The 13126-nt window shown below is 42.8% G+C and overlaps 1 protein-coding gene across 1 annotated transcript in view; it reads right to left on the reverse strand.

Annotated features, from left to right (window-relative positions):
• Positions 1-13126, reverse strand: part of LOC140725627 (palmitoyltransferase ZDHHC5-A-like) — a 43029-nt gene that overhangs the window by 5274 nt on the left and 24629 nt on the right. The window contains exons 3-4 of the mRNA XM_073041338.1: positions 7349-7494; positions 1035-1207 (exon numbers count right to left, since the gene is read on the reverse strand). Coding sequence (XP_072897439.1) covers positions 1035-1207; positions 7349-7494 — 319 coding nt within the window. The remainder of the gene's footprint in view (positions 1-1034; positions 1208-7348; positions 7495-13126) is intronic.

The following is a 13126-nucleotide window of genomic DNA, read 5'->3' on the forward strand; positions in this document are numbered from 1 at the left end:
TCGTTGTCTAGGGGATACTGTATTGTCCGATGGAAAAATAAAAGTCACTGTCATTAAAGCTGCAGCTCTTTGGGTTTAAGAGAGACGGTTTTAAACGTGCCCGGGTCTTTTATGAGGCCAATCCGTTGAGTCAGGGGAGTTGGTTCCCCGTTGTTAGTTCACAGCCGTTTCCGTGGTACCAGCCACCAGTTCCAGGCAATGGAACTGAACGCACGTGGCTTCCTTCAAATGGCTTCCCGCTATTACGGGATCGCTAGCGTTTCTTCTGGTGCGTCTGAGGGGCCGTTCCTACAGACCCTCTTTTATCCTGACTCGCAGGGTCGTAGATGTCAATCAGGTTGGGGGATGATGCAATCTCTCCCCTTCACCCAGCCCACTTTGCCCGAGGGCTCTCATGTAGCATAGGATCTCAATCCACAAATTTGTCTCCAAGAGACAATGGCCATTTCCCCTAGCTTTACATCGCCGGGGAACGAGACAGTCCGCACGTCTCCTTCTCATTTCCTGGGCCCCCTGACCCAACCCAATAGTGATCTTGCGATTCTCACAAAGGAGGGGGCTGCAGGCATAACACTTAAATACTACTACTGAGTTGAAAAGTATTTAAATTCAATAGTTATTTAACGAGTTGATGACCTTGCTGAACGGTGAAACAGGTTTAAAGGGCAAATGGCCACTTCCTGTTTCTAACTCTTACACCTGCTTGTATATGTTATCATGAAGTTCAGTGAGAGTGAAAATTTTACCGTTTTTATAAGCGGCTGTGACTTCACGTTAATTTTATGCTTAGCCAGCAAGTTAAAAATGCCCATGGTGCCCACAGGATTTCTTGCATGTGGCATTTGTGGATTTCTTCAGTAATGCTGCCGATACTGTGCTAGGGTAATCGCATGAGTTTACCCCTTCATTTTACACCAGGGGTCCGTAGACCCTTGCTTAATGGTATTGGTCCATGGCATAAAAAAGGCTGAGAACCCTTTACTCCCACTAATAAACTGTGCCAGTCTCAGTACTGAGTCAGAATGAAAGGATACGTAGCAGTCTTCTCCACTGTCACCGGCTCATGGTAGTTTATAATAAGGTACATGATACAGGACCCCAGAACAGTCAGCATGTAAACAGCAAGAAAGAAGACAAAGAAGAAAAAGAAGCGATAATTCCTTCTCCCAACACAGTTATTCAGCCATTTACAATGGTGGTCAAAATCCTGGAATAGGAAAAAGCATCTTTCAACTTTGTTAATTCTGCATCTCTTTATATGCCGTGTTAAGGTAGAACGATCCACAACTGATAATCTATAACAAATTAGTTATCCAATCAGTTGTTGAAATATTTTCAATATGACCTCTGTTCCAAGTAGAATTAACTCATTGCCTAAGACCATAAGACACAGGAGCAGAATTAGGCCATTTGGCCCATCAAGTCTGCTCTGCTATTCTATCATGGCTGATTTATTATCTCCCTCAACCGCACTCTCCTGCCTTCTCCCTGTAACCTTTGACACCCTTACTGATCAAGAACTGATCAACCACTGCTTTAAATATACCTGATGACTTGACCTCCATAGCTGTCTGTGGCAATGAATTCCATAGATACACCACCCTCTGGCTAAAGAAATTCCTCTCATCCCTCTGATCCCAGACTCCCCCTCTATAAGAAACATCCTCTCCACAACCACTCTATCTAGGCCTTTCGACGTTCGATAGGTTTCAATGAGATCTCCCTCGTTCTTCTAAATTCCAGTGAATACAGGCCCAGAGCCATCAAATGTTCCTCATACTGTACTTTAATATCTCAAGGTTGAGGGAGTGCTTCTGACCCATTCCAAACATAGAACAGGGTAAAACAGGACCAGTGCCTACAGTCCTTTCAACCATGATGCCACATTAAGCTAACTCCACCTGCCTGCACATGCTCTACACCCAGTGGCCACTTTGAGTTACACCTAAACACCCGCTCACTAATGCAAATCAGCCAATAACGTGGCAGCATTTCAATGCATATAAACATGCAGACATGGTCAAGAGCAACACACAAAATGCTGGAGGAACTCAGCAGGCCAGGCAGCATCTGTGGGAAAAAGTATAGTCGATGTTTTGGTCCTGCTGAAGGGTTCAGCCTGAAATGTCGACTGTACATTTTTCCACAGATGCTGCCTGGCCTACTGAGCTCCTCCAGCACTTTGTGTATGTTGCCCGGATTTCCAGCATCTGCAGATTTTCTCTTGTTCGAGACAAGGTCAAGAGGTTCAGTTGTTGTTCAGATCAAACATCAGAATGGGGAAGAAATGTGATCTAAGTGACTTTGACCATGGAATGATTGTTGGTGCCAGATAAGGTGGATGAGTATCTCAGAAACTTGTGATTTCCTGGGATTTTCACACACGACAGTCTCTAGAGTTGATAGAGAACGGTGCAAGATAAAACATCCAGTGAGTGGCAGTTCTGTAGGTGAAAATCCTTGTTAATGAAAGAGGTCAGAGGAGAATGGCCAGGCTGGTTCAAGGTGACAGGAAAGCAACAATAACTCAAATAACAACACATTACAACAGTGGTGTGCAGTAGAGCATCTCTGAATGGACAACATGTTGAACCCTGAAGGGGATGGGCTGCAGCAGCAGAAGACCATGAACATACACTCAGTGGCCATTTTATTAGGTACAGGAGTGTGGCCTCTGAGTATACTGTGTACACCTTTCTTTCCTGCCTGTTCTTGTGCTTCTTAAATGCTGCTATTGCATCTGCTTCCACCACTTCCACTGCCAGTGCATTCTAAGCATCTATTATTCACTGTGTAAAAAAAAAGCCTTTAAATCTCCTTTACTTTCTCCTCTGCCTTTAAACCTGTGACCTCTGGTATTTGACATTTCTGTCCTGGGAAAACGACTCTGACTGTACAAAAGAGTAAAGAGAAATAAAAATGCTGCTTTGTTTGACTTTTTCCCTCATTATTCACAAATCCACCAATTTCTGTGCTGACTGCATTTTTTATCCGGTTCATTTATGCACTTCACAAGCAACAAAAGTCCCAGCGCTGATTCCTGCAGAACACCTGTGGCGACGGACCTCTTTCCAGAATAACTGCCTCCACCAGTACCCTCTGTCTCCTGTGGCTGAGCAAGTTTTGAATCGAGTCACCAAAGATCCCATGCAGTTTAAACTTTGTGTTCAGCCTACCATGAGGGACCCTGTCAAATGGCTTCCGAAGGTTCATGGAGACAACATCCGTTGTCCTACTCTCATCACTCATTTTCACTATTTTCTCACAAAGCTCAGTCAGGTTTGTAAGGGATGATGCCACCCACCCCCGTACCCCCACAACCACAAAGGCACGCTGGCTATCTCTCGTGAGCTCATGCTTTTTCAAATACAGCTAAGCCCTATCCGTGAAAACATACAACAGCATCTGGGTGCTTTGAAGAATCCAGAAAACAGTGTTAAGTGAAACCTGTGTGGCTCAGTTCAGTGTTACTGCTGCAACTTTGCAATGTTATGCTCTGCAAAATATCATCAGCTCTTCAAGCTCCAATCCTCATGTAGCTGGTGCTTTTAAAATAATATTATAGCTTCTTAACTACTAATACTGAGTTAAGAATTATTTAAATTCAATACTTACTTAATGAGTTGATGATCTTATTGAATAGTGAAGCAGGTTTAAAAGCCAAATGGCCAATTCCTGTTTAACTCTTGTGTTTTCACTAAGTTCAGTGAGAGTGGAAATTTTGCAATTTTTATAACAGAACCTGTGACTTCACATCTATTTTATGCTTAGCCAGCATGTTAAAAATGGCCACTGTGTGACCAAAATATGAGTAAATCCTCACGGATTCCAAGTGGCGGCTCGTGACTGCCCTAAAGGAAGGTTTTCCCAAATCTGCATCTAAAATACAGCATGGCAACAGCCTTTCAGCCTACAGAGTCTACTACAACAACCAACCATCCATTTACACTAATCCTATTTTATTCCCAAAATGTTTCTGGCAACTGCTCATCAACTCCCCTCCTATTCTACCTCTTGCCTACAGACCAAGAACAATTCACTTGAGTGCAGACTGCTCACAGTGGAATGTGTGTGGACATTCTCAGTGAGATGCCTTGTGAAGTCCCTCAGTGACAACAGTGACTTCCTAAATGCCACCGAATTGAAGAAACCCATTATACAGCTTGTTTTGTTTCGCAGGATCTGGGAGTCACCAAGGATTGAAATGTTTGTCGCAAGGCGACATCCCGAGATGTTTGCCTGATGCTGGGAAAATGTCAAACATGCTGATTTAGGTCATGAACATAAGACCGCCTGCCCAATTTAGCAATCGGCTCAAATTTCCTTGGATTTAATCACTATCATAATCGTCATGAGCAAATTCTAAATTTTGCATTTTTTCCTCCTGTTCAAATTTCCAGGCAAAAGTATCCATTGCCATACACCCATCCTGCTGACTAATAAAAGGAAGTTAGACTAAAACTTCTAGGTGCTGGATTTTTCACTTATATTAAATCTTTCTATTAATTCATAAAGTGAACACTTCTGGACCATGGTATCAGAATTAATATTGTAAACACAAAGGGGTAATGCTATCATAACTCACCTGGGCCATACACTTAGGCCATCGGATAGACTGACCATGTAACAGACCATTCACATTTTTTATTTAAAGAAAATAAAGGAGCTGCATGAGATGATAAACTGTCAAGTGAAAGTACTTCGACTATTCTTATATCATTGCTGAGACCCCATCTGTTCCAATTAATGAATGTTTGTATCTGTTGTGCCATGGGAGCTGCTTTCCTTGTTTACTCTGTAAATTAGTTTGACAATTTTATACCTCATGCTACTCATTCCTTTATTTTCTTTGAACAAAAAACAAAATGAGGTGGTATGTAACAAGGTCAATCTATCTGATTCTTTAAGCTGTATAATCCAGTTCGTAGCAAAACACATCACATGCAGAATAGTTGCCTATTACTTTAAGGGTTGTAGTTTCTAATTAATAGACATGCAGCTGCTATCACCTCTGCATCTGTTTGTGCATCTGGATTGACGCCCACACCTGTACACCTTTAAGGGTGTCACTGGGGAAAAATCAGGGGTTGAAATTAGTCCCCATGATCACCACTATCATCTTTGTTTTTAGCAGCTAAATTGCTCGCACATTTTGCAGTTCCTACTTCCAGTAGTCAGAGCAACTCTATTTTCTTTCTTCCTAATATACATCAATCATTTACACTGGAATAAATGTTTATCACAGGTAATACCCAGTTATTTTTATGATTACATTAGAAGATGACAAAAAATGGTCTAAAATTTCTGACTTTTCCAGCGAGCACACAAGTAGAACTTAGGAAGTCAAGTGGGACATTGAATCTGTATACCACTGTCAAGGGCAGCATTTATTGCCCATCCATAATGGCCATTGAGGACGTGGTGGTCAGCCATATTCTTGAACTGCTCCAGTCCTGTTGGTGAAGGAATTTCCATAATGCTGTCAGGTAGCAAGTTCCAGAGTTTACAGGCAGCAAAGGCAGACACTGGTAATATTTCCAGATCAGGATGGTATGCAAGTCAAAGGGAAAATGCAGATGGTTTTCCCTAGCACTGGCTTTCATGTCTTTGGTGATTGTGCTGGTGGGTTTGGAAGGTGCCTTTGGAGGAGCCTGGTGTGAGCCTCAGTGCACTGGTGGTGGAGGGACTGCTTGTTTAGGTGGATGATGGGATACCGGTTAAGCCAACTGACCTGGATGATGAGCTTCTAGAGAATTGTTGACAGTGCATTCATCCCATCAAATGGACAGAATTCCATCATGCTTCTGACTTGTGCCTTGTAAACTGTATAAGTGCCTTAGGATGTCAAGAGGCGAATCATTTTGTTGCACGGAGTGACTGAGCAGAACCCAAGTGCAGGACACAGGCATGGAGATTGAGTTGGGGATGCTGGCATAGACGTGAACATTGAACAGCAAACAGGAGGAATCTTGACACAAAGCTCTGATATGGAGTCTTGACACAGAGATGGGGTTTTCATGGAATATCTTGAAACCGGAGCTGAACTTAGAACAAACAGTTCTAAGCAGTTGAGAAACAAAGTTATCACATGAGAATAGACCAACAAACTGGCAACCTGTGATAGTGATGCCATCATACTTATTTCACAGTCTCTGATGAAAACCAGGTGTACTGTAATTGAGCAAGCTAGCAGCAATTGGAGATCTAATGACTGAAACTAAGGCATAATCAGGGAGAAAGGAGCGTCAAAGGGGAACAGCCAACCAGAACCATGACACATTTACTGGAGGATATCCAACTTCTGACCTACTTTTGTAACCATGGCATCAGTATGACTGATCCAGTTGAGTTCCTTGAGAATGATGACAACGTTCCCCCCCTCCCCACCTCCAGGATATTGTTGGGCAACTCAACAACAGTAATGTAATTGACTGTCAAGTGTGCATGACTAGCTTCACCCTTGTAGGAAATGCCACTACCTGACACTTCTGTGGCATGAATTTTACTTGATACTTTAACAGTCCACGTCTGGATGTTGTCTACGTCTTGTTGTACACAGGCATAGAGTAATAAAGTAAGGAAGTTTCAATATAAGTTAGTAAGAATTTGATAGGACCAAAAATGGAGAATTGCTCTCATTATTTAAGGAAAGAAATACTGGCCATTCAGGGAGCGCTGAGAGTATTCATTAAAATCCTGGGAGGAAGAAAGATTGAGACCTTATTCCAGACTTTGAATGAATCTTATCAACCATATACAATTCTAGTGGGGCTTGACAGGGTGGGAAGCTGCTTGTTCCCTTAATGGGGATCATAAAAGGATGTTCACTCAAGGCCGAGATAAGGATGTTTTTTGCCCCTAGAGGTTTCTGAATCTTTGGAAATCTCTGCAATAGGAAATATCAGATGCTGTGTCATTAATGTACCTCCAGGCTGATACTGACAGGTAGTTGTATTACAAGAGGGTCAAAGGTGATGGGGATCAGGTAGAAGAGTAGAGTTGAGGGTCACCCATCAAAACAGCCATGAACTTATTGAGAGCTGAGCAGATCTGAAGGACGGGCCTCTGTTACTTATGTCCATTCTTTATGCTCACCATGGGCATTCAGTCAAGAATATCTGGAATAGTCAAACATTATTATATTTATTTATTTACTTATTTATATAACTATATATGAATACTTCAGCTAATTTTTCAGTAAGGAGAAAATACATCTTTAAAATAGAAGAGAGAAAGATTTTAAAACTAAGTAATAAGGAGTTGAACAAGAAAGTGAATAATACGTGTTTTTCTGGAACTCAATTTCAAACTTTCTGTCCCACTCAGTTGATCTTTTTTTGTTACTCACCTCAATGCAAACATTGCAGAATCTGCAGTGCGAACAGCGAGGTGGTCGATAGAACTGACACACTTGGCACCATTTCAAATCAAATAGCTTGCCATTGACCTCAACGACCTTAGGATCCAGATTCTGTTGTATTGATATATCTGAGCCTACCATCACAAGGAGCAGAGCGTTAGAATTACACTAGTTTTCAAATCAGAACAGCAAACATGCATTCCAAAGATGTAGGCAGTGGCAGCACAAAACGGGAGACTCCCAGTGCTATTCAGAGACTGACCCACAGGGTCACATATAATGTTGCTGGGTAGGCGAATTCCATTGAGGGAGGCAAGAAACTAAATGAATTGAAACAATTGGTGGTGCAGTAGCGCAGCAGTCAGCACAATGCTATTACAGCGCCAATGAACCGGGTTCAATCCCGCCACTGTCCGTACACTTTCCCCGTGGGTTTCCTCCACGTGCTCTGGCTTTCCCCCCATATTCCAAAGACTTGCGGGTTAGTAGGTTAATTGTTCACATGGCTGTAATTGGGTGGTGTGGGCTCATTGGGCCAAAAGAGCCTCTTATCCTGCAGTATCTCCAGGTAAATAAAACAAGCTGCTCCAAAGTCAATGCCAGGGTTCCCTGACCAGGGGCTCCCATCTGATACCACAATCTCACAGCATAATCTAATCATTCATCATAACTCCTCAGAATACGGAATCTCGTCGGCAATGGAAGTGGGGATGAAAGTGTCCATGGAAATACATCATGACTTGGGCTGGCACAATGGAGCAACTAGGGGAGTCACTGCCTCACAACACTAGTAATACCGAGCTCAGGTGTTTTCAGTGAGTGAGCGTGCTGTCCCTGTGACTATAGGTGTTTCCATTTGGTGCTCCGGTTCTTACCCTCATTGCAATGTTAGTGGGCTAATTGGTCATCATAAATTGCCCCCCGCACGTAGATGGGAGGTAGAATCTGGGGAGAGTTGATAAGACTGTGCAGAGAATTAAAAATTGGGGTTATCATAGGATTATTGCAAATGAGTATTTAGAGTTGATTTGGTGGACTGTAAGCCCTGCGTCTGTGCTGTATCGCCTTACGACCCTGTAACGCTAACCCTCACAGCCAGCAGTTCCACTCTCCAACAGCATGCCAGCAGAGGTCTGATGCTCGATCTGCATATGACACCTTATCAGGCACCAGTACCGAGGAGGAGGGCAGGGGCACAAGATACCACCAGTGCCAACATATTGCCCACTGAGACTGCAGACTGTGGAGGACTCAGAAAACTTCTGACCTATTTTGTCCAACAATAATCTCATTGAATGTCAAGGGTATGTAACTAGATTCACTCTTGCTGGAAATGACACTTCCTGACACTTCTGTAACTGGAGTATTACTTGTCACTTTAACAGCTTGTCTGAATATTGCATAGGGTTTGTTGTAAACTTGCATGGAATGTCAAACTAAGGAAGTTTTTGATATAATTTAGCAAGACTTTGATGGGACCACATTTGGAGAATTGCATACAATTTTGCTCTCCTTATTTACGGAAGGATATTCTGGCTATGCAGGGAGTGTAGAGGGTGTTCATTAAAATCCTGGTAGAAAGAAAGATTGAGGCTATATTGTAGATCATATATGATTCTATGTATGCTCGGTAGAGTGGAAGGCTGCTGTAGTAGTTTGGTTCAGGCCTACCTTCCTGCTCTTGTTGACCACCTTCACCTTCTCCCACTTGCCTTCCTGAATAAACAAGTTGCCTGAAGGGCAGCTCTTTCAAGATGGCAGGGCTGTGGAAGATGGCGTAGATACCCACCTGAAGCACGCCAGAGACTCCCTCTGAAACAGTGCTGAAATAGGGATTAGGAAGCCATGAATCTAGGTGAGAATGAACATAGATGGGTAGATGGGTGGGGGAGGGAGGATGAAATGAGAAGCTGGGAGGTGATAGGTAGAAAAGGCAAGATAGGAAGAAGAAATCTGATAGGTGAGGAGAGTGGACCATAGGAGAAATGGAAGTGAGAGTTTATTGACTGGCTGTATCACCGCCTGGTAGGGAAACACCAATGCCCTTGAACGGAAAATCCTGCAAAAAATAGTGGATATGGCCCCGTCCATCACAGGTAAAGCCCTCCCCACCATTGAGTTCATCTTCATGGAGCGTTGTCACATGAATGTAGCATGCATCATCAGGGTCCACCACCACCCAGGACATGCTCTCTTCTCACTGCTGCCATCAGTAAGAAGGTACAGGAGCCTCAGGACTCACACCACCAGGTTGGGGAATAATTACGACCTCTCAATCTTCAGGCTCTTGAACCAAAGGAGATAACTTCACTCAGCTTCACTTGCTCCATCATTGAAATGTACCCACAACCAATGGACTCACTTTCAGGGATTCTCCATCTCATGTTCTCAATACTTATTGCTTTATTATTTACTATTATTATTTCTTTCTTTTTGCATGTGCATAGTTTGTTGCCTTTTGCACACTGATTGACCCAAGTTGGTGTAGTCTATCATCGATTCTATTATGGTTATTATTCTTTAGATTTACTGAGTATGCTTGCAAGAAAATGAATCTCAGGGTTCAATACGCTGGCATATATGAACTTTGCTAATAAATTTACTTTGATAATACACTTTGAACCAGAGGGAGGTGATGAGCAGGCAAGGAGAAGAGAAGGGGTAAGAGGGGAGACAGAATGGGGAAGGGAAAAAGGGAGAAGGAGGAGGGGGAGAAGAAAGAGAGTTTTCACCTATCTATCACCTGTTAGCTAGTATTCCTTCCCCTCCCCCACCTTCTCATTCTGGCTTCTTCCTCCTTTTTTCCAGTCCTCATACAAGGCAGGAGGCAAAGAGTGGGAATAAAGGGAGCCTTTTCTGACTGGCTGCTGGTGACTAGTGGTGTTCCACAGGGGTCTGCGTTGGGACTGCATCTTTTCATGTCACATGTCAATGACTTGGATGATGGAATTGATGGCTTTGTGGCAAAGTTTACGGACAATCCGATGATAGTTGGAGGAGCAGGTAGTTTTGAGGATGTAGAGAGGTTACATAAGGACTTAGACAGGTTAGGAGAATGGAAAAAAAGTGGCAGATGGAATACAGGAAGTGTATGGTCATGCACTTTCGTAGAAGAAATAAAAATGCAGATTATTTTCTAAATGGAGAGAAAATTCAAAAATCTGAGATGCAAAGAGACTTGGGAGTTCTTGTGCAGGATTCCCTAAAGGTTAATTGGCAGATTGAGTTGGTGATGAGGAAGGCGGATGTGATGTTAGCATTCATTTCAAGAGGACTAGAATATACAAACAGGGATGTAATGTTGAGGCTTTATAAAGCACTGGTGAGGCCTCACTTGGAGTATTGTGAGCAGTTTTGAGTCTCTTATTTAAGAAAGGATGTGATGACATTAGATAGGGTTCAAAGGAGGTTCACGAAAATAATTCCAGATTGAAAAGCTTGTCATATGAAGAACGTTTGATGGCTCTGGGCCTGTAATCACTGGAATTCAGAAGAATGAGGGAGTGACCTCATTCAAACCTATCGAATATTGAAAGAACTCGATAGAGTGAATGCGGAGAGGATATTTCCTGTAGTGGGGGAGTCTGAGACCAGAGGACATAGAGTCAGAGTAGAGGGGTGTCTTTTTAGAACAGAGATGATGAGGAATTTTTTCAGCCAGAGAGTGATGAATCTGTGGAATTCATTGGCACTGGCAGCTGTGGAGCCAAGTCTTTGGGTACATTTAAGGCAGAGGTTGATAGATTCTTGAATGGTCAGGGCACGAAGGGATACGGGCTGAAGGCAGGGGATTTGGGCAGAGAGGAAAATTGGATCAGCCATGATGAAACGGAGGAGCAGACTCAATGGGCCGAATGGCCTAATTCTGCTTCTACATCTAATGGTCTTATGTCTCGGTCTGAAATGTTGACTCTTTATTCCTATCCATTGATGCTGCCTGACCTGCTGAGGTCCTTCCTCATTTTGTGTGTGTTACTAGAATAGGGAGTGCTGACTGAGACACCCATGAGCTTTCTTTATTACTGTTACTAGCACACGCAAAGTCACGATGCACTTCTGAAAGATACAGCTTTTGTCAATGAGCAGCTGAACCGTTCAGCAAAAGGCTCCTCTGTAGGTACAACCTATGTGTTTGTAAATCAATTGACTTTGTTATAACCTTGCTTATAACATTGTCTCTTTCTGAGGTAAGAGGGTATGTTTTCACTTTAAAAATTGATTAGTTTACTTTAGGTTAATAGTTAATACTTCAAAACTTAGTAGTTCCAAATTGGAGTGGTAAGCATGTGGAAAGCAAGCAGTTTTCGTCTCTCAGGTAATTCAGTAACCAGCTAGGGAGAGAGTTAATTAGCCAGGGTAGATAATAGAATTGGCATGTGGGAATATAAAGTTTCTACTCCAACCTGCAGAACAGCATATTTTTAGCTCAGTATCCATAGAGTCTGGACCTTTGTAAACAGCCTTTACAGAATGAAATAAACTGGTTGAATTAAATAAGTATTCTGATTTGGGCACAGCACAGAAGGTGAAGTATTACAGCTGCAGATTATGCAAGCAAATAGAAAAACATTGGTATCCATGCCAACCACATCTGCAGTTCAAAGAATTTGTGGCTTAGAGTTAATGAGCCGGAGTCAGAGATTCAGACATTGCTGAGCTGGAAGTTTCTGTATACAGGAGCCCTTTATAACACTTGGATTAAATACAGTCGGTACAGATCAAAAAGGAATGAGACTGTGACTATGAGCGGTCATGTTTCAAGGTCAGGACCCAGAAAGCAGCTCTGCAGGACCCACTTGTCCCAAAGGTAGCAGGGTCCTGTGTGGCCGAAAGCAGACTGAAGAGAATATGAGAACAAATGGCCACTGTACCTTGGTAAGGGGATCATTTAAACTGGCAGAAGAAAAAGGAATAGAGTGGAAGCAGGGACACCATAGTTTGAGACTCAGAGACTGTTCTCTGTAGCTATGAACACGAGTCCTGGAGAGCATGTTGCCTGTTCAGGTCTGGGGTAAAGCATGGGGTTCTGTACAGCAGGAGAGGAACCTACAGTAGGCTAGAAAGATCCTGTTAACATTGGTTTCCAAATGGACAACGTCATTGATGATAATTATAGGCGGTGAGCCTCACAGACGTGCAGGATAACTATTGGATTAATACACTTTTGGAAAAGCAAGCACTGCTTTGGGACAGTCAGTGTGGCTTAAGATCATGCCTTACAAATTTGATAGTGTTGTTTGAGGAAGTAACAAAGGGTGCTGGATGTCATCTGCATGGACTTCAGTCATCATCATCATCATCATCATCATCATCATCGTCATCATCATCATCAGGTGTCATGCCCAGTCTGAGCTTTGACTGCCATGGCCCACACACTCCTGTTTCGGGTCAAGTGGATCAATTCATTGGTATTCATTTCCAGTTCTCTGTCTCCATCATCATTTGTCTTTGCCTTCCTCTTGCTTTCTTCCCTTCAATCTTTCCCATAATTACCGTGCATTCTAACTCCTCTTTCTTAATCGCGTCCAATGAAGTTACGTTGCCTTTTCATGATCTCATTCATTATTTCTTCAGTAAGGCATTTACCGGTAATAAGATCCCCCATGGTAAGCTGATTCAGAAGTTAAAAATGCATTGAATAAAGGGAGAACTAATCCTCACCTTAAAGAGTGTACGGCATATGGATTCAGAACTTGGCTTGCCAATAGAAAACGGTGAGTAGTGGTGGAAGGCTGTTATTCTGGCATTCTGCCGGTTGTCCATAAT

The sequence above is a fragment of the Hemitrygon akajei genome, chromosome 3, assembly GCF_048418815.1.
Source record: "Hemitrygon akajei chromosome 3, sHemAka1.3, whole genome shotgun sequence".
In the NCBI taxonomy this organism is placed as follows: domain Eukaryota; kingdom Metazoa; phylum Chordata; class Chondrichthyes; order Myliobatiformes; family Dasyatidae; genus Hemitrygon; species Hemitrygon akajei.